The 19,774-nt window shown below is 39.6% G+C and overlaps 1 protein-coding gene across 3 annotated transcripts in view; it reads left to right on the forward strand.

Annotated features, from left to right (window-relative positions):
• Nucleotides 1–19,774, forward strand: part of DCBLD1 (discoidin, CUB and LCCL domain containing 1) — a 65,341-nt gene that overhangs the window by 18,271 nt on the left and 27,296 nt on the right. For all 3 annotated transcript variants that reach the window (XM_031012186.3, XM_055391934.2, XM_031012187.3), the window contains exons 2-4: nucleotides 2,928–3,140; nucleotides 17,089–17,223; nucleotides 18,804–18,855. In XM_031012186.3, the coding sequence (XP_030868046.2) occupies nucleotides 2,928–3,140; nucleotides 17,089–17,223; nucleotides 18,804–18,855 (400 nt within the window). The remainder of the gene's footprint in view (nucleotides 1–2,927; nucleotides 3,141–17,088; nucleotides 17,224–18,803; nucleotides 18,856–19,774) is intronic.

The raw sequence follows: 19,774 nt of genomic DNA on the forward strand, positions 1-19,774 counted from the left end.
AAAAAAAAGTGGCACCCTAAGATTTTCCTTTGCTGACACATATCACTTTAAAAAAATAAAATTTAGAATATGATAGTCACATGTAGGTTGACTCATATAATTGCTCCTTATTTCATATTTAACTGTGTTTTCTGAAAAAAAAAAAGTTTTTCTCTTCCTCTTTTATGAAAGGAGAATTTCATAGTCCTAAGAAAAGTGACATTTAAATATTTGATCAGGAGATTTCTTGGTGGCTTGGAGAGGTTGTGTTGTGTTTATATTGAGATGCATATTTGTTTGTACTAATTACCCTAGGATTGCTTTATGAGGATGCTCAAAATAAATGCTTACAAAGGTAGGGCAGGTAACAGAAATGAGTAACAAGGACCTGGTGAAGATCTAGGGTGTTTGGCTCCTTTCAAGGGACAGCCACTGTGTCACTAGCCCTGTGAGAATGCCTGATCATGTGGTTGTCACGTCTTTCAGTTGTCGTTGTTGTTGTTGTTGTTGTTGTTGTTGTTGTTGTTGTTGTTGTTGAGACGGAATCTCACTCTTGCCCAGGCTGGAGTTCAGTGGCATGATCTCAGCTCACTGCAACCTCTGCCTCCTGGGTTCAAGCGATTCTCCTGCCTCAGCTTCCCGAGTAGCTGAGATTACAGGCTTGCGCTACCATGCCCAGCTAATTTTTGTATTTTTAGTAGACACAGGGTTTCACCATGTTGGTCAGACTGGTCTCGAACTCCTGACTTCAGGTGATCCGCTGCCTTGGCCTCCCAAAATGCTGGAATTACAGGCATGAGCCACCACTCCCAGTTTGTCCTTCAGTTTTAAAGAGAAACTATAAATTGGATATTTTATTAAAGCCCTTTAAAGCCGACAAATAATTCAGATTTCAAATCAAAGCCCCGTGCACTGTGTGCTCCTGCACACTATGCTTCTCTCTTGTATCATTTTCATTTAATTCTTGGCAATTTTGTGTTTACCAACTGCCAGGGAGCCCAAGGAATTTAGCTGTCACCTCAAACTTAACCAAACTTACAACCTTTGTGCCCAAACCTGCTCCCTCTCTGGACTCTTTCTGCTGTCTATATTGGCCTCTGTGTTGCAATCATTTCTGGACTGAACAAGGCCTTGGTGTTTTTTCTCCTTTGTTCTTCCCACCGTAGTTCCCCCAAACCTGAGTCTGTTGATTTTGTCTCAAGAATTTGCCAGTTTTCTGTTCCCTTCCTTCCTGTTCCAGCTACCCCCATTGCTAGCCTGCCTACTGCTCCTCTGATCCAGATTCTGTCCCCATTCTAGTTCCTGTAGCGTTGTCCGGCCAGGTTGATCATCTTTTTCTAATACCTGTTTCGTTATCTTCCTACTCGAAAAATTCTATGTGTCTTTGTTGCCTACCATGTAAATTTCACTAATTCTGCCTAGATCTCAGGGCTTCATAGTAGTTTTATCTTGGCTGTCTAAAGTTCCCCCCGGCACTCCTTAACCCATTGGTCCATTAAAGCCAACTCTATTTCCCCAATTCAGCCCCTGTCAGGGGCTGCCAGGAATCTTGTGGGAGTTTCTGGATAATGGGTAGATCCTTTCCCTAGGCCTTGGCTGTTGAGATGATGTAGATTCTGGAGTTTTCAAATCTTTTTCTTTTTTATTTTATTTTTTTAATAAACCTCTATTGCCATTTGGCCCCGACACCTCAAGGCAAGAAGGAAGTGGAATAAAGGAAGACTCCTGAATCCACCTCTAACTGGGGAAGAGGCTGGGAGGGAAGAGGGCTGCTTTGAGGTCCTCAGATTCACAGTATACCCAAGGTGAGGCTTCTCCATCAGAGACTTTGGGATGGAGAGGCCTTCTTTTACTACCTTTGAGAGTTCCTTCTTCAACAGTTTTCTGCTTCTCTCCCTCCAGCTGAGACCAGAAATTTTTGCTTCGTTTATGTGAAGCTGTGCTAACCACAGACATTTTGCAATCTGAATGCAGCGTATGCTCATTCTCCTTGCAGCCCACCCAGTTGTGCATGTCCTTGGATAGTTGTGTGATTGACTAAGTCACTTCAATCAACTAGAGCAACTTGTAGGTTAATAGGTGAACTTCCCTATTCAGAAAAGTCTTCAGATAATTTCTTGTTTTGATGAAATGCTGGTAATTCGCTGCAACATTCTTTCTTGCCTGTCTCCTTTGCATTTTGTTTAGACCCCTGATGTACATATAACACATAGCACCTAGAATTATAGTTATTTGAATGTGTGACTATTTGCCATTTTACTCTGAGTTCGATGAGACAGCAAGTGCTGCTTTTGTGTTTCCAGCTTTTAATACCATGTCTGGTTATGAAAAGCACTCAACATAGTAGATCCTTGACATTTTCTGATTGTACATCCCAAGTCTATGAGGAACCTTAGAATCTGTGAGTGTCATTAACTAAGACATACATTTCAAATGATTATTAGGCTCAGTCCCCAGCTAAATGACTTGTAGCTAAACAAAGTTACATCAGCTTAAGCCTCAGATTCTAGCAGGAGCATTTTCTGTACATTATCTCATTTAATCAGCACAACCACCTTCTAAAGTGAGTAATATTTTTTCTCCATTGTGAATTATTACATGACATTTGGCTTGGCAAATGCATGCAAGGCCTGCTGAGCAAATTTGGATGGGTGGATAGATAGATGATTAGAAAAAATAATGATTAAATGATTTGTTTCCTAAGGGCTTTCCGTTCTAATGTGTGAAATGTTTTGATCAACAAGAAGATAAAACTGGAAAACAAGAGATGAAATAACCTGAAACAATAGATATTGTTTAATAATTCAATCTTCTTTTTTTGTTTTTTGGTTTTCCTTCTGCCCAAAAACAATAAAATACATAACTTGGAGATTGTATTGGACTCTCAATCCTCAGTAAGAATTAATGACCCCTTCTTCTTTTATTCCCCCCTTCTTTTTCTTTACCAGGTGATGGCTGTGGACACCTAGTGACTTATCAGGATAGTGGCACAATGACATCTAAGAATTATCCCGGGACCTACCCCAATCACACTGTTTGCGAAAAGACAATTACAGTACCAAAGGGGAAAAGACTGATTCTGAGGTTGGGAGATTTGGATATCGAATCCCAGACCTGTGCTTCTGACTATCTTCTCTTCACCAGCTCTTCAGATCAATATGGTAAGAAAAGAGAACTAGGTTTCTCTGAGCATCAAAATTTTTGATATTTGCAGAGAAGGGCAAGTGGTGTGTTAATTAACGCTATATCCTGAGAAGATTAGAAGAGAAACTTGCTTGTGTAAATTCTTGGGGGTAACTTAGAAGGATACATTTGCTTCATAAGCTGAAACAGCAAAAGACATCTAAGGAGATGTGAGCCTTGTGTCTGTGTCTCAGAACCTTTGTTAGAGTTTCAGTGCTGCTAGGAAGAGAATTAGAGATACGTGACATTTGGTAAACCATCTATACAGTTCATTATTCATTTGACAAATATTTATTGAATAGAGCAGTGACCATGTTTCAGGTACTCTGTCAGGAACTGGGATGTAACAGTGAAAAAACAAAGTTCCTCTATGAAACTTGCATCTGCGGGGAGAGGAAGGCAGAAAATAAGCAAATGCATCTGTAGTACGAGAGATGGTGAGAAAGAAAAGGAATAATGAAAACGAAGGCATCCAAAGGTGATGTAGAGCCTGCGTTTGAGTGTTTTTGTGCCACTTCAAATGGGATGGTAGGGAGGCATCATCAGTAAGTGGACATTTGAGCAGAGACCCAAAACGAGGTAAGGGAATGGACTGTTCCGTTATGACTGAGGTCAGAATTTTCTGGGGAAGAAAACAGCAAGTGCAAAGGTCAGTTTCCTAAATAGCCTTTGAAATGTAGTGTTTTGTGCTTTGAGATGTGCTGTTAGCGCACTGGAACCTGAAATCACAGTAACAATGACCCTTTGATCCTAAGCCCAAGGAAATAGCTCAGGTTGGACAATTTGAAAACGATAACAAAATCTTACATACATTCTTTCGAGTATAGAGATTTTCTGAAATTCTCTGTGCACACAACTTTTAAAATGATATAAGTTTTAGGTAAAATCCTGTCTGCCTGGTAGCTCTACTGATAATTTCTCAAACACACACAACTTTCTCACCTGTCTTGACCTTTGCACCCAGAAGTTGCTTCCTCACTCCTGCTGCCTCTTCCCACAGTTTAGAAGCCCAGATCAGCCCTGAGACGATTCAGAAATCTAAACTAGCTCCCATGGGATAAAAAGATCTAAGATTGTTTTTTAATCCCTAGGAGCATTGTCTATTTAATGATGGTTGAGTTACTCCAAGAAAGTCAAGATGGTAGTTTCCATATAATTGTTGGTAACTTTTTAACTGTAGTTTGACTCAAATGGGCAGGATGACACTTCCAGGGATGCTGAAGGCCCCTGGGAACACTTATTGTTCCATTGCCTCTGGTAATCTAATGTGTGTTAACTTATGGAGGCATTTGTCAGGGAGTCCCTCATTAGCCAGGAGATTTCTCTCAGATTCTGAGGAGGCGGTAAGTGTCAGAGCTGCAGTGTGAAAAGTGATGCAAAGTGCTGCAGGGCCGGAAGCAGCTTTTCCACACGGGTCTCTTGGGGGAAGCATCTGCCTTGCCTGGAAGATGAGCATTTCATTCCACCTGCTGACATAACAGTGGAGGAATCATTTTGTTGCATAAGACTCTGTCACGTCAGAGGCTGAAGTGAGAGCAACTAAGGGAAGCAAATCCTCCCAAAGCAGGATGTGGAGAATGGATGTGGCTTTCCCACACCAGGGAGTTTCCTCCATCATCTTTGAGGTATATTCATAAATATACACAAAGGTAGAAAAGGTCAGGGGCGGTGGCTTATGCCTGTAATCCTAACACTGGGAGGCCTAGGAGGAATGATCGCTTGAGCTCAGGAGTTCAAGCGATCCAGCCTGGGCAACACAGTGAGACCCCCATCTCTACATTATAAGAGAAAAAAGGCAGAAAAGAATGGAATTAGCTATGTATCTCAAGCTAGCTTGCAAGGTGATCATGGTCTGCCTCAGGGTGTTATCCTCCCCATTTCTAGATTCTTGAGCTTTCAAGCTTAAATGCATCACTAGAAGATGAATAATGAGTTGCAATTCATTCGCAGCAATAAAGCCAATTAATTTTTCTCCTTGAATTTTTTTCTGTATAAATTGAACGTTTGTCTTTTGAAAATAAAATGTATGCTCATCTGTATTATTATTATCATTCATTATTATAGAAATAAACATATTCAGTGCCTATTGTATGCCAGGCACCTGCTTGGCTCTTACATATATTTTCTAGAATCCCCTAATCCACCTTCCAAGGTAAATATTATCAATGCCTTTCCACAGGTGGGGAAACCGAGGCACAGTGTGATTAGGTGAATATGCCCAAGATCCCAAGAGTGTACAATTAGGGGTGAAAGAGAGATTTATATCTGTGTCTCTGTGGCTGCAAGACACCTACTCCCACTGCTGTTGTCTCCTGGTTTCACCATCACCAAAAAAACCACATTGCACTATCATCCTTCCCAGGTGGACTGGCCCATTATTACATTATACAGCAATTTCGTCTAAAACACAAGAAGTAGGTAGTATTTTTGATTGAGGATGTGCTTGAGATAAACTATGTAGTGATGCTCAGAATTTGTGTTGTGGCTACTTTAAAGATTTCCTTTGACCAAAAACACTAACCAGACCTATATTTTAACTTAGTTAAATAAACCCCTGGTCTGTTTGAACGTCCTCCAGGAATGCAGAAGGAGGAGGAGACAGAAGTGCTTTGTCTTTCAGTGGCTGGCGCTCAGAGAGTGGACATTCCTGTGCAGCTGTTGCCCAGCTTCCTGGAAGGGTGGAAGGGTGGGAGGCACCTCTGCAAGCTGATGTGGCCACAGGATCTGGCATGGCTGCAGAGGCAAGGCCCTAGTGCCCTTGCAGGGTCCCAAGGATCCAGAGCTATATTGCCTGAACCAGTAAAAGAAGGGAATGTCTGCTGAAATTCAGCAGGGAGAGAATGCATGTTCTGGAATACCACATTTAATTCCAAAATATGGTGGCTTCTAATGATTATGTGTGTGGCTGAAACAGAAGAATCGTTTTAGTTTATCCTGCCCGATATTTTTTATTAACCAACTAATTGTTAAAACCCACTGCCAAAGGATTTTAAAACTTAAAACTATCAGAATTTGAATGTGGAGTTAATGTTTTGAAAAAGAATAATGTTTTCTGGCATTAATGTTTGCAGTGTCTGCCAAGAGTGGACATACTTGGAATGTGATTACATTAACTATTGTGAATATGCTAAAGTTGTATAGTGTTCATCATTATGCAGTTAATTTTTAATGGTTCCCCACCATGTCAATTTTGTTTTAAATATTTGGTTTATATACTTTGGGTATTTTGGTAATTCACATTCTTGCTAACAAAAATGCGTTGTAAACAAGTGTAAACACCCACAACAACTTTCACAGTAATCCAGCAAAATATGCACTTGATCTCACTGTTTCCTAATACAGACAAAATGGGATTATTCTTCTTCTGTTTGTCATATATTATAATTACGGCTGATCTTTCAGATTCAGGAATCCATTAGAAGAATGTACTTGTACGCCTGTGGCTGAATTAAGACACTGAGATATGTGTGCTATTAATATTATCCTGGCCAAAACAAAACAAAAAATCTTTAAGAAGTATCATACTTTTCTTAGTAGACATCATTTTCACTATAGCTAAGGGAATTCTAGGTTTTTGTTTAACAGACCAAAGTAACTGAGACTCCCTTTGAAAAAATGCTAATATCCCTTTTCCAGTCTGTGATCCAATTCAGGATCATAAAGCAGTTACTTGTCCTGACTTCTCAGTCTTCCTTCATCTTTTGAGAATACTGACCAGTTATTTTACAGAATGTCTGTCAGTTGAGTTGGTTTGATGTTTCCTTGTGATTGAATTCAGATTATATATTCTGGGCAGACATAATACTACTACTTTTTAAAGTAATCTTTAAAAGGCTTGCTTATAACAGTTTCTAACATTAGAAATTATGAGGTCATGTGTCCCTTCAAGAATGAGAACTAAATCTGCATTACATTTCTTTGCTTCCCTCTTGACTGTTTGATTAAATGACTCTTCTTTTTTTCTATCAAAACTGCATTGATTTTTAGGTTATTTCAAGCTGAAGTGTCTTCCTGGAGCAGTTCTTTGTTCTTCAAAGAGGCCCATGTAATATGAAACTTTGAAAGGACTCAAATATAAGGTGTTGCCTTTTTGTAGAAGACAATTTTGGAGAAATTTGGGCACATAAGATAATAGAAAGTTGATTAAGGTAGCCTACCCAGGCTGTTCTGGGATTGAACACACTTTGAAACCTGGAATTTGGAGATTCAGACAAGTGGTTTATTAAATAGTATCTCTTTAAATTTAAACATATTGTGTAAGACATTTAAGATGACTGCCTTGGTCCTGTTCTCAGTTCCCCCCTCCCTCATTTTACATATATGTGGTAAAATAACAGGAGGTTAGTTATATAAAACACTGAAATATCTTACACTCTGAGGAAAAATAGCTGCTGATTCAGGCATTGTGTCACACTAATATACACAAATTTAAAATATTAAATATATAATGTTGTATTTATTTATAACACTGAAGAGGGAAGGCTTTGCATTCATACTGAAGATACTACTCTTAACTTTACAGCTCTTTAGTGATCATGTAACCTTGACTTGCCCTCTGGGTAAATTCCATTTCCAGTCTTGCTGACCAGAATGGACTTAGAGATTTGAATTCACTCAGAGGTTTGTTTTTGCCCCCACTGCCTGTAGGGACCTCAGAGGAGGTCATTTCTGTTTTCCTGATCTTTCAAGAAGGTTGGGTCCGAGTTTTCCCTTGAAAGGTGACCTCCACACTGGATGGAGTTTGGGGTGGGTCCGGGACTGCCTGAAGAGCTGTTGGAGCAGTCTTGGTAGGAACCAGACGCTGGCCAGTCTTCATAGGCATCTCAGGGTCTCAAAGGAGGTTGTTCTGATGGAGACTTCTAGACGTTACCACCTGGATCAGTGTAGATCAATAAAACCAGGCTGGCCTTGAAAATGGATTGAAATTTTTGTTGCTGCGTAGATATTACACGTGTGTTTAAGAGCACAAACTCTGTAATTAGACTCCCTTGCCTCAAATTCCTGCCTACTCACAAATGTGAGCCACCGCGCCTGGCCCTGACTGCTTATTTCTAAATTGCTTGACCTTGAGCAAATTATTTAAACTTTCTGTGTCTCTATTCCCTCATATTTAAAATGGGCAGGCCAGGTGCGACATCTCATACCTGTAATCTCAGCACTTTGCGAGGCTGAGGTGGATGAATCACTTGAGCTTAGGAATTTGAGACTAGGCTGGACAACATGGCAATCCCCCATCTCTACAAAAAATACAAAGATTAGCTGGGCATGGTGATACATGCCCGTAGTCCCAGCTACTTGGGAGGTTGAGGCAAGAGGATCACTTGAATTCAGATGGTCAAGGCTACAGTGAGCCATGTTGTGTCACAACACTCCAACCTGAGTGACAGACGGAGACACTGTCTCAAAATAAAATAAAACAAAATGGGCAAAATAATAGTATCTACCACATATAGGTGACTGGCACACTTATATATGACTTTAAAGGATGACACCTGGTACATAGTAAGCACTTAGTCAACGTTAGCCATTATTTTTCCTCCTCCTTCCCTATCCTCTGCCCCTCTACTTTACTCTTCCCCTCCCTCTTCCCAGCCCCCTCTTCTTCTTCCTCCTGAGTTGTCTTGCATACTGTATAATATTGTTTGTCTAAGATGTGCCCTTGTTCCCCTCGTAATACCCTGAGCACTCTCTGTTCACCAGGCAGAGGCTGAGCTCCAGCAGCACACCCTACCCTACTCCTCCTGGTGGATTCCTGGTAATCCAAGAGTTTGCCCAAATCATGCCAAGCTGATGGCAAGGGTTCACTGAACCAGAATTAGCTCCATATACAGGTTTTCTCCAGCCTCATGAGATGAACAGAGAACACATATTCTCCAAGCCACAGTATATTCAATTTGGTTGTTTTATTTACTTCACTGCCACTGCCAGTCTAAGTCTTTGCATCTTTTTCTCCTTGAAGAACCTCTTGATTTTTCTCCTCTCTCCTTTCACCAGTCTCAGTTCCTTCCAGGCCATCTAATGTTGTGTAATTAAAAATAGTTGCAGTAATTTCTTTCCTTAGTTCAAAAATTGTTAATTGTGCCCCACTTCTACAGAAACTTGCTAGCTTAGCGTTGACGCATCGTCTTGCTTTCTTCTTCACTCTCACTTTTAGCCTCATCTCTGAGTCCTTCATCTCCATGCCGTTTCCCAAATGCATCATACGGTTTCATGGCCTAGTACATTTTTACAGTCGTTGATGTTATTCCTTCCATGTCCCCCTCTTTTTCTTCTTTTCCTGCTTTTTCTGTCCCTTCTAACACACACAGACACAGACACACACACAAACACAGACACACACACACACACACACACACACACACACACACACGTAAAAGTAAACCCTTCAAGTTTCAAATTCAGGGCTGCCTACCCTAGAACCTTCTCTGATGTTCATCAGTTTGTCCCTTTTCTGTGCTCATGTTCCTTTCTAAAGTTTCAGTAGAGCATCAGTTTCGGGTTGGGATAATTATTTTAGCTTCTCTGTCAGATACGGGGTGCCCTGAGCCAGGAATTACATTTTATTCATGCTCTTTTATTCACCTAATATTTAGCATAGTCTTACAATTGCAGATGTTCAGTCAGTGTTTTAGGACTGAGATTATAAGTAGCTTGATTTTGGCAAACATATTAAAAAATCTGGATTTTTTACAAAAGAGAAATTGGAGTGTCATTATTCACACTGTAGGGAAATTTACACTAAGATTCCTCTATAAACATTCCCTCTGCATTTAAAGAAAGCTTTGGTTTACATAAAATTTTAAAACTATGCTTATTATGTGGAAAAGACCATGTAATAATGTGGAAGGTGCCTGTGAGTGAGGATTCAACTATGTGCGATGCACTGGGCTTAGTAAACCTTAGCGTTACTAACTCATTTAACCCTTATAACAGCCCTGTGAGATAGGTCCTGTTACCAACCTTTACACATAAGGAAACTGAAGCTCAAAAAAGGCCAACTAACATGCTTGTAAGATCACTTAGCGGGACCTGGGATTCAAGTCTGGGCATATGAGGCCCTGCTCAAATGCCCAGAGGCCCTGCTCTTTAGCTCTGCACCATCTGATTCAGTGTTTGTGTTGAAAGCCATCTGTTCCTGTGGCTTGTGCATAAGAAGACCTGAGGTGTAGTTCTTGTTTGTCACTTGCTGGAAGAAATGGAAACTTCTCCAGGCCTCTCCACAGGAGTATCCAGAGAATAAAGTGGGAGTCTGAGAAGTCACTTACGTAGAGTTCCAGTATAAGTTTAAAGTTCAAAAAATGTTTCTTAGTCAAAATGCTAAGAGGAGGCATGGTGGCCAGTGATAGAAAGAAACTCTTTACCATAGGATCCTAATGGAAGTTAAATTGGTTGTGTTTTGCATAATGATTTGCACCGGGAAGTTCAAAAATTGTTCTCCTACGTTTTCTGTACCTCCACTTCCAATCACAATATTGTTTTAAGCATTGTCAGTGACTTAGGAGCACAATCATGTGAAGTCAACTGTTAATGTTTATGTTACACTAGGAATGAGAGAAATAGGAATAGTTGGAAATAATACTAAGTGGTTAGACTCATAATCACAACAGGTTTCTGCATGTCATTTTTTGGAATGATACATATCTGACGTATTGCAATAAGATCTAATAATTACATCTTATCTGTTGAAGTTTTTTAAATCCCAAAGAGGGAAAAGCACAAGATTGACAGTCTCTGTTTTACAAATGGTTTATATGTCTCTCAGACATATTATGAAGTAGAAGGAAAAATTTTTATGGCTTTTAAAGATAAAACAAATAGACTTCAAGGAAATTTCCAGCTCACAGAGAGCTGTTTTGGGCTGCAGACACCCTAGAAGTGCGTCCTCCTCTATGGTTGAGGCTACTTTGGTGGAAATTATTGAGAAGGACTGCTTTTTCTTTGTTTGTTTTATTTTGCCTTTTATGCCAAGATAGAATTCAGAAAGAATCTTGAACATATAAAACGTTATATCAGCCAGAATGCTGTACTCTAGGTATTTTTTTTAACACAACCATAAGCCTCAAGGAGAAAAAGCTATTGGGTTCCTCCTCCTCTTTCCCCATAAATACTTCCCTGGAGACTCACTGTGATTCAGTTTCAGTAATTGCCATCTTTCATTGGGAGAGAAGTAATGGCTTAAGTGGGTAGTGAACTCCCAGCGTTGACACACTTCTTGACCTGGGTCCTGTAGCACCAAGGAAAGCCACACCTTTGTCTAAGAATCGGCCTGCTTCATTTATCATCTGTCACTGATTTTTGTGTGGGAATGAGAGACCAAAATTCTCCAGGGATACCACTTACTGTTACGTGACTATGGTTTTAATGGCACAGTCCAGGAATATCCCTTTTTTATGCTAATTTCTCTCCTTTTCAAAGAAAATGGCCTTGAAAATTCTGTAATGTTGTACAATGACCCTACTGCAATTAGCAAGCAAGGACAAATCTGCGATTTGACTGCATCAAAAACAAATTGAAAATGGACACAAATCTAATGGTGTTTGCAGCTTGAGCATTTCTGGAGATTGTTTTATCAGCATACCTCTGAGCACAGATCTGGGCCACGAGAAGTACCACTCGCCTGGCAGCCAAATATTCCATGTGGCTGGCTCCACCCACATGTACTCCCAGGGAGGGTCACTTAGGTCAATCAGGCATGTTCTTATCTGTCATAAGAAAGAATTGTGTGCTTCAGATGATGCTCCAGAAGGTTAATGAGGGTTTTTTGGAGGTTTTGTGTTGTTGTCGTTGTTGTTGTCGATTTATGACAAACCTTTCAGGAGTTAAGTTTTTATTTGATCTCTCAGTGGTTTTTCCCACTGACAGTACGGTAGTTAAAAAAAAAAATCAGAAATAATACTACTAAGGGAAAGAGGTTTCTTTGTTTCTCTAATGACATGCATACTATTTTTCAAATATGTCCCTTCTATATATAAAACAATAACTTAGTTTTATTAGTTTTAAGATCAAAACCTTATACCCTTCTGAAGTGACTTGGAACAAACAGTTTTTAACCAAACCATCATTGCCTTGTAATGCCCAGAGTCTTGGGCACACAGTCCAGGAGAATAGAGAAGTACTATACATTGCTGTACAGATTGTCAGATTGCCAGAGAATCAAGAGGATTTCAGACTTGGCTTGTAGCAGACAGTTTATTCTTCCTTATAGGACAGCTTTCTTTTATTCACACATGGAAAGATAAAGGGTTTCCCTTGCAGCTGCTAATGAAATAGTAGCCCGAAACAGGGAATGTGCTGAGAGGAACTGACCTACTGTGCTCAAAGAAGGCAACTCCTACAGTTCCTGGCCCTTTATTCCCTTTGTCCAAGGAATCAGCCCATTGTCTGCTGGAGTCTCATGTCTGGTGCCAAATGCCACAGTGCTGTTCCATTTGGTATCTCTGATAGCTCTTCCCACAATATAGGGCCGCCAGTTACATTCCACAAAGATAAAAGTTTTTCTTTTTTCCTGATTTTTCTGCCTACTTGATTAACTGCTGCGCTCCAGTGTGATGGGAATTTGTGACTGCAGAGTAAGATGGAACCTGCCTTGCAGACAGGGATAGATAGAAGTGAGAGAATGTAGGAAGTTAGGTGGCAAGTCCAAGTGCTATAAAACACGTAGCACTGCTGGTTCTGAAGCAAACATCCATGCAAAACTGTGCATCCTATTTTTAGGGAGGGGTTGGATTTCAGTCTGACTGAATTGAAGTATGTTTGCCAAGCTAAGAACACTGCCTGAGCCCAAGAATATAACCACAATCAAAGTTAGAAGTCACCGAGCTCTCATGTGGGTTTCCAGTGAAATTGTCTTTGTAAACATTTAAATATAGGTGTAGATCCTTTTTAAAAGTCAGGAGACCTTTGGAGAGTACCAACAGTGAAGTATATCACGTGGGCAGGGGTGAGTGGAGAAAGATTTTCTTTCATAAGACAAGAGATTATCCTTAAAGGAGTCTGGCGGAGCACTGAGGACATTGCTTAGGACAGACTCCCAGGGTCTTTCCATGGTTTCCCATTAATTATTTTTCCCTCTCACTGCTATCATATTTTTCCATTTTTCTTTCTTGCCTTTTAACTCTAGGAATGTAATTATTAACTTCTAGTCTATGAAAGGAATTTTCGTCTGTCAGACCTTGAGACAGGCAATAATTTGGATGTTTTGCCATAGGCAATACTACAGCCAGTATTCAACTCTTATCCCCCACCCTGAATTAAAACTCATTCTTGCTATTCTGATGTTTGTGATTATGATGAAATGATCAAAATAACTCTTCAGACCAGGCACTGTGGCCCATGTTTGTAATCCCAGCACTTTGAGGAGGCTGAGATGGGAGGATTGCTTAAAGCCAGGAGCTTGAGACCAACCTGGGCAATGTAGTGAGACCTCATCTCTACAAAAAAAATAAAAAAATTAGCTGGACATGGTGGCACACACCTGTAATCCAGCTTCTTGGAAGGCTGAGGTGGAAGGATTGTTTGAGCCCAGGAGGAGCCGTGATCACGCCACTGCACTCCAACATGGGTGACAGAGAAAGACCCTGTCTCAAAAAAAAAAAAAAAATCCTCTCAATGATGATATTTATATAGAGAGGGTATCTCCTACCCCTCTAGTTACAATTTTGCAGCACAGTAATAAAAATATGAAAGGGATTGATGTCTGTGTGGTAAGGGTAATTAAAGGGGTATGTGTTTACATTTTCCTTCTTTGATCTGCTTCCAGAAATAGTTACATGCCTATCATAACTGGGAGGATGAAACCAAATTAGAGTTTTACTATATTTATATGTTTTTGGTCTAGGAAATCATATATATTGCACAACAACTTAGTATGATGGTATACACTCTCATTTGTGTAAAATATGTATACTTTTTGCAACTTTTCCTTTCAACTGTTTCATAAAATCTAAAAAAAAAATCTAAACAAATTCTCACTGATAATCAATTTAGACTTGCTTACCTTACAGTTTGTGGGTTTTTTTTTTTTTTTTTTGAGATGGAGTCTTGTTCTATCACCCAGGCTGGAATGCAGTGGTGGGATTGTGGCTCACTGCAACCTCCACCCCCCAGGTTCAAGCAATTCTCCTGTCTCAGCCTCCCAAGTAGCTGGGATTACAGGCACCCACCACCATGCTCGGCTAATTTTTTTTATATTTTTAGTAAAGATGGGGTTTCACCATATTGACCAGGCTAGTCTCGAACTCCTGACCTCCTGACTCCGCTCACCTTGGCCTCCCACAGTGCTGGGATTACAGGGGTGAGCCACCGTGCCTGGCCACCTACAGTTTTCATTAGAACTCATTGGAATGCTATAGAAATTTAAGGAGAGATTACTATCATCATCACCATTTGGGGAGGGGTGTATTACTGGGTTAATATAAAAAAATGTGATTTGAAAATATTCTAACTTATTAAAAGCAACAAGTTACTAGTTACTTCACAATATTCATCCTTAGGTTTACAAAGCAAGTGTCTTCACCCCTCTTATCTGTGCAAAGAATAGAGGAATTTCAAACATATCTAAAACAAACAGAATAAGTTGGAAAAGGCAAGTACAGCAATCTGACTCACCTTAACTTTGCAAAAATGCTTATCATTCTGCTTATTTAGTCTGAATTGCCTATCTGCTGTGCTTGTGAGCAAGAGTAAAGTTTATAAAAATCCATATTATTCATTACAGAAATTTTTTTCTTGCTTCTTTACACTTCTCTTCCTGACTTCTCCATAGTATTCAAAAGTGACAAGATTAAAAATATTTTATGAATCTCTTAGTTGGATTTGGCTTTTAGAAACTGTTGTAAAAAGAGCATTTCAATTCAATTCAAACTGTTTGTGGGAGGCTGTCACCTGCCAGGTACTATGCAGTCTGTTGGAGATAAAGGGATGGATATAAAAGTTCCTTGCACTATGGAACACAATCTGAAGAGAAAATAGGTATTACTTATTTTTTAATATATTCATTTTTAACAAGCACTTATATAGCTCTTACTATGTGCTGAGTACTATTCTAAGTAATTTGAAAGTATTGGTCGGGCGCGGTGGCTCACACCTGTAATCCCAGCACTTTGGGAGGCTGAGGCGGGCAGATCACGAGGTCCGGAGATCGAGACTATCCTGGCTAACACAGTGAAACCCCATCTCTACTAAAAAAAAAAAATTAAAATAAAAAATTAGCCAGGCGTGGTGGTGGGTGCCTGTAGTCCCAGCTACTCAGGAGGCTGAGGCAGGAGAATGGTGTGAACCAGGAGACAGAGCTTGTAGTGAGCCGAGATCATGCCACTGCACTCCAGCCTGGGGACAGAGCGAGACTCCATCTGAAAAAAAAAAAAAAAGAAAGTATTAACTCATGTGAGTAATTACATATGATGAATGTTTCTAAAGAGGGAAGTGAACATTTTTTATTTAGATTTCACCATAATTTAGTAATAGGAAATGCTAGAAATTTGGCATGTGAGGGTAAGCATATAGCATTTCTTTCTTATTCTATCACCTCTTCAGTATGTGAAACTTGAAACAGAGAGAAATTGCATCCTTTATACCAGAAGGGCAATGCTTAGTTGTGTCATGATCTTCTGACTCTTTAGCATGTGTATCGGTCCATTTTCATGCTGCTGATAAGGACATACCTGAGACTGGGCAATTTACAAAAGGTTTAATTGGACTTACAGTTCCACGTAGCTGGGGAAACCTCAAATCATGGTGGAAGGCAAAAGGCACGTCTCACCTGGTGGCAGACAAAAGAAAAGAGCTTGTGCAGGGGAACTCCTTTTTTTAAAACCAACAGATCTCATGAGACTTATTCACTATCATGAGAACAGCATGGGAAAGACCTTCCTCCATGATTTAGTTACCTCCCACCGGGTTCCTCCCACAACACGTGGGAATTCAAGATGAGATTTAGGTGGGGACACAGCAAAACCATATCAAGCAGTTTTGTCCCTACTGGTTCTGGTTAATATAACCCGGTTTTATTCATATTGACTTGGAGCAGTCTTTTTCTTTTATTCTTCTTCCTTCATCATGATTGTTGTTGCCGCTATTTCCATACTGTTTTTGAGAAAAGTTAATAAATAATACCTCTCTTCAAAATTTGCTTGCTAATCCCTATTTCATAGAGATTGTCTTGCGTATGTTACTTTCGAAATGACAAGTTAAAAGCTAAACTTTAGTTTGAGTAGTCTTAGGAAGAGTTTTTGTTATTTTAAGCTCCAAATGTAATTTTGCCCTTTGAAAGTTCATTGAGATCCCTATTGCTTTTCAAGCAACTTATTTTGGAAACAATGTTACACCCTTAATTGTATAATTTTGTACTATAATATTTCAAAATGCTTTAGAAGTTATTCTGCTTTTGTATACATTTTATAAATCAAAATGAATTTTGGGGATTAACCAGAAGTTACTGTAAAGGAAAATCAGTGTGTATGCTGCATGTGAATGCTGCATGTGAATGCTGCATGTGAATAAAATTCTTACCATGCTTTGCTAAGTCTTTTAACTTTAAAACTTCCCCGAAAAAAATGATTTTTTTAGTTTATTTGAGCAAATTTAGGAGGCCCCTAGAATAACATTTTTGTAATAAAATTTTCTTTACTACCTAATGTGTTTGACCTTTGTCTTCTTTTTACAAAAAACAAAACCTATCTCTTGGGTTGCTCACAGGTAACTAGTTCCAGCCTATTGCTTGTCTAGAGTAAGCCACTTTCCCCCTTAGTTCACGATCAGTCAGAAATTATCAGTCTGAGCGTCAAGCTAAATTTCAGTTGGTAAAGATTATAATCATACATATGTGTTGTCTAGTAAATTTGGCCTTTCAAGGAAAAAAATGCCATATACCAATCATTTGTGCTGGTATAAATTTTGAAATGTGCCACAAGTGTGCTTTGTTTTTAGGTCCATACTGTGGAAGTATGACTGTTCCCAAAGAACTCTTGTTGAACACAAGTGAAGTAACTGTCCGCTTTGAGAGTGGATCCCACATTTCTGGCCGGGGTTTTTTGCTGACCTATGCGAGCAGCGACCATCCAGGTATAACGGAAGAATCAACGCAAATCTCTAAACATTATCTGTCTAAGAATTCCTCTTGCCACTTATCCCCATCCCTGGACATAATTGTGGACTCAGATGCAGAATTAAGATATGAGGGAGAAGAGGAACATGGTATCTTTGTAAATGGTTAGGTCTGAACTGAATCATATTGCGGCACAGGTGTGTCCAATCTTTTGGCTTCCCTGGGCCACATTAGAAGAAGAATTGTCTTGGGGCCACACATAAAATTCACTAACAATAGCTGATGAGCTAAAAAAAATTGCAAAAAAATTTTATAATTGCGTTTTACGAAACTTTAGGAATTTGTGTTGGGCTGCATCCAAGGCCATCTTGGGCTGCATGTGGCCCAAGGGGCATGGGTTGGACAAGCTTATTAGCATGTTAGATTGATCAGTTGACTTATATGGGATAGGATTCATCTTATTTTTCCTAAAAACCTTGGATAACACACCTTTGCTTTGTGTTCCCCTCCTGACCCTTCGAAGTCTTCACGATTCTCTGGAGCCCTCCCCCATCCTCCTTCCTAGCTCAGGGGCAAGGCTTTTCACCAGTGAGCCCCTCCGCAACACACACCAGTACACTAGCACGGGAGGCATGCACAGTGTGTGTAGGATGAGGAAGTCAGTGTCACACAGTGTAATAACTGTAAAGCTGAAACTTGTATGGGAGAGAAGGGAAGGGAAACACGAACACTGATGAGAGAGAGAAGCACGGGCTCCTGTCCTGGGCTCTTGTGCTTCAGAGTAATTACTGTGCAGCCCATACCATGTCTGCCTGTGGTCATAGAGGTTTCTGCTGTCAGTCCTCTCTGGCAGAAAAGCTCTGGGAATGAGGTGCGCCATTCATTTTCCTCTTAGCCAATCAGCTCTGACTAATCACAGCAGATGCCTGCATTGCCAGTGTTCACCATATATTGCTCCCAAAGAACTATTACAGTAAGTGTGGAATATTTTGGAAACCATATTATGTTGATCTAAATGCATCAAGGTCCACTGTATCTTAGCCTCTATTGCTGAATTTTAGTTTGGTTCTGTAAATTACTCCAGAGAGCACCTTCTTTTTTAAAATGCTTTGTCCTGGTTGATGAAAGCTTATATGCTGTAGGTTTTCTTGGTAAAAGTGTGCTTCTCTGTCACCAGATGCCACTGGCTAAATTGTTGAATTAAAATGTTTGTGGGAACCTTCTCTGTGAACTGTGTTGGGCTTTTGAAATTATTTTCTTCCTGCCAGGGGACATTATACACATGGTCTTTGTAGGCATATAGTGGATAGCAACTAAAGAGTATTGTTTTTTTCTGTTAACTACAGATTCTGCTATCATTTACTAGGTGATTGTGTTGAAAAACTGTCATTGGTGGCAGAAAAAAGAAACGAAAGGAACTCATTAAATACTGGAGACAGTGATTCTCAGTGTTTATTTTTAAAAGGAAAATTCTGATAACTACATAGTGAATAAATGCTTTTTTAAAACTGTCTTTTATTTTAAAAGAAAGCTTTGCAGCACGAGTGTCCTAGTTTTTATTCATTCTATTAATTGCAATTATCTTTATTTATGACAGATTTAATAACGTGTTTGGAACGAGCTAGCCATTATTTGAAGACAGAATACAGGTAAGTATAGGTATCCTAACTGTGTTGCAGTCGTGTATTGCTGAACATTTTGTTTTCTTTCACGTTAAACCAGATACGTTTGTACTTAAAGCTCTTTTTACCATTCATGTTGTAACTAATGAGGAATATTTGAAATAGTTTCTTATATAGCAGGAAGTCAGCAAACCTTTTCTGTCAAGGGGTAGATAATAAATATTTCAGGTTTTCCAGGCCATACAATCTCTGTTGCATTTATTCATATAATCTCTGTTGCTGTTGTAGCAAAAAAGCAACCACAGACACTATGTATACACTAACAGACATGCTGTGTTTCAATAAAACTGTATTTACCAAAACATCAGTAGGGCGGATTTGGCTCACAGGCCATAGTTTGCTGACCCCTGAGTTCAACTATAGGGCCAATGAATCATTACCGAGTCTAGACTGTATTTTTTTTTCCTGGCTGGTATTTGGGAGTGACTTTTAAAATTCTTTCATTTGGGAGGAGGTGCATTTTGTCTTTACCACTAGAGAAAAACCTACTGCAAATAAGAAGATGAAAATTTTCAACCCAGCTTTAGCTGGAAAAACTACTTAGTCACTTTGATATACGTTTGCTCATCTGTCAAGTAAAACAGTGTAAAGCAGAATTTCTTAGCCTTGGCACTATTGATATTTTGGGTCAGATAATTCTTTATATTGCAGGGCTGTCCTGTGCGTTGTTAGATATTTAGCAGCATCCCTGGCCTCTATGTCCTAGATGTCAGTTGTGATAACCAAGAATGTCTCCAGACATTGCCAAATGTCTCATGGTGGGCAGAATCGCCCCCAGTGGAGAACCACTAGTCTAGAGATCATTGTCAACAACACTAACAAAAACTATGACTGTTTTTTTTTTTTCTCTTTTTATGAAAGAGTGTCTTGCTCTCTTGCCCAGGCT

The sequence above is a fragment of the Gorilla gorilla genome, chromosome 5 (assembly GCF_029281585.2).
Source record: "Gorilla gorilla gorilla isolate KB3781 chromosome 5, NHGRI_mGorGor1-v2.1_pri, whole genome shotgun sequence".
NCBI lineage: Eukaryota > Metazoa > Chordata > Mammalia > Primates > Hominidae > Gorilla > Gorilla gorilla.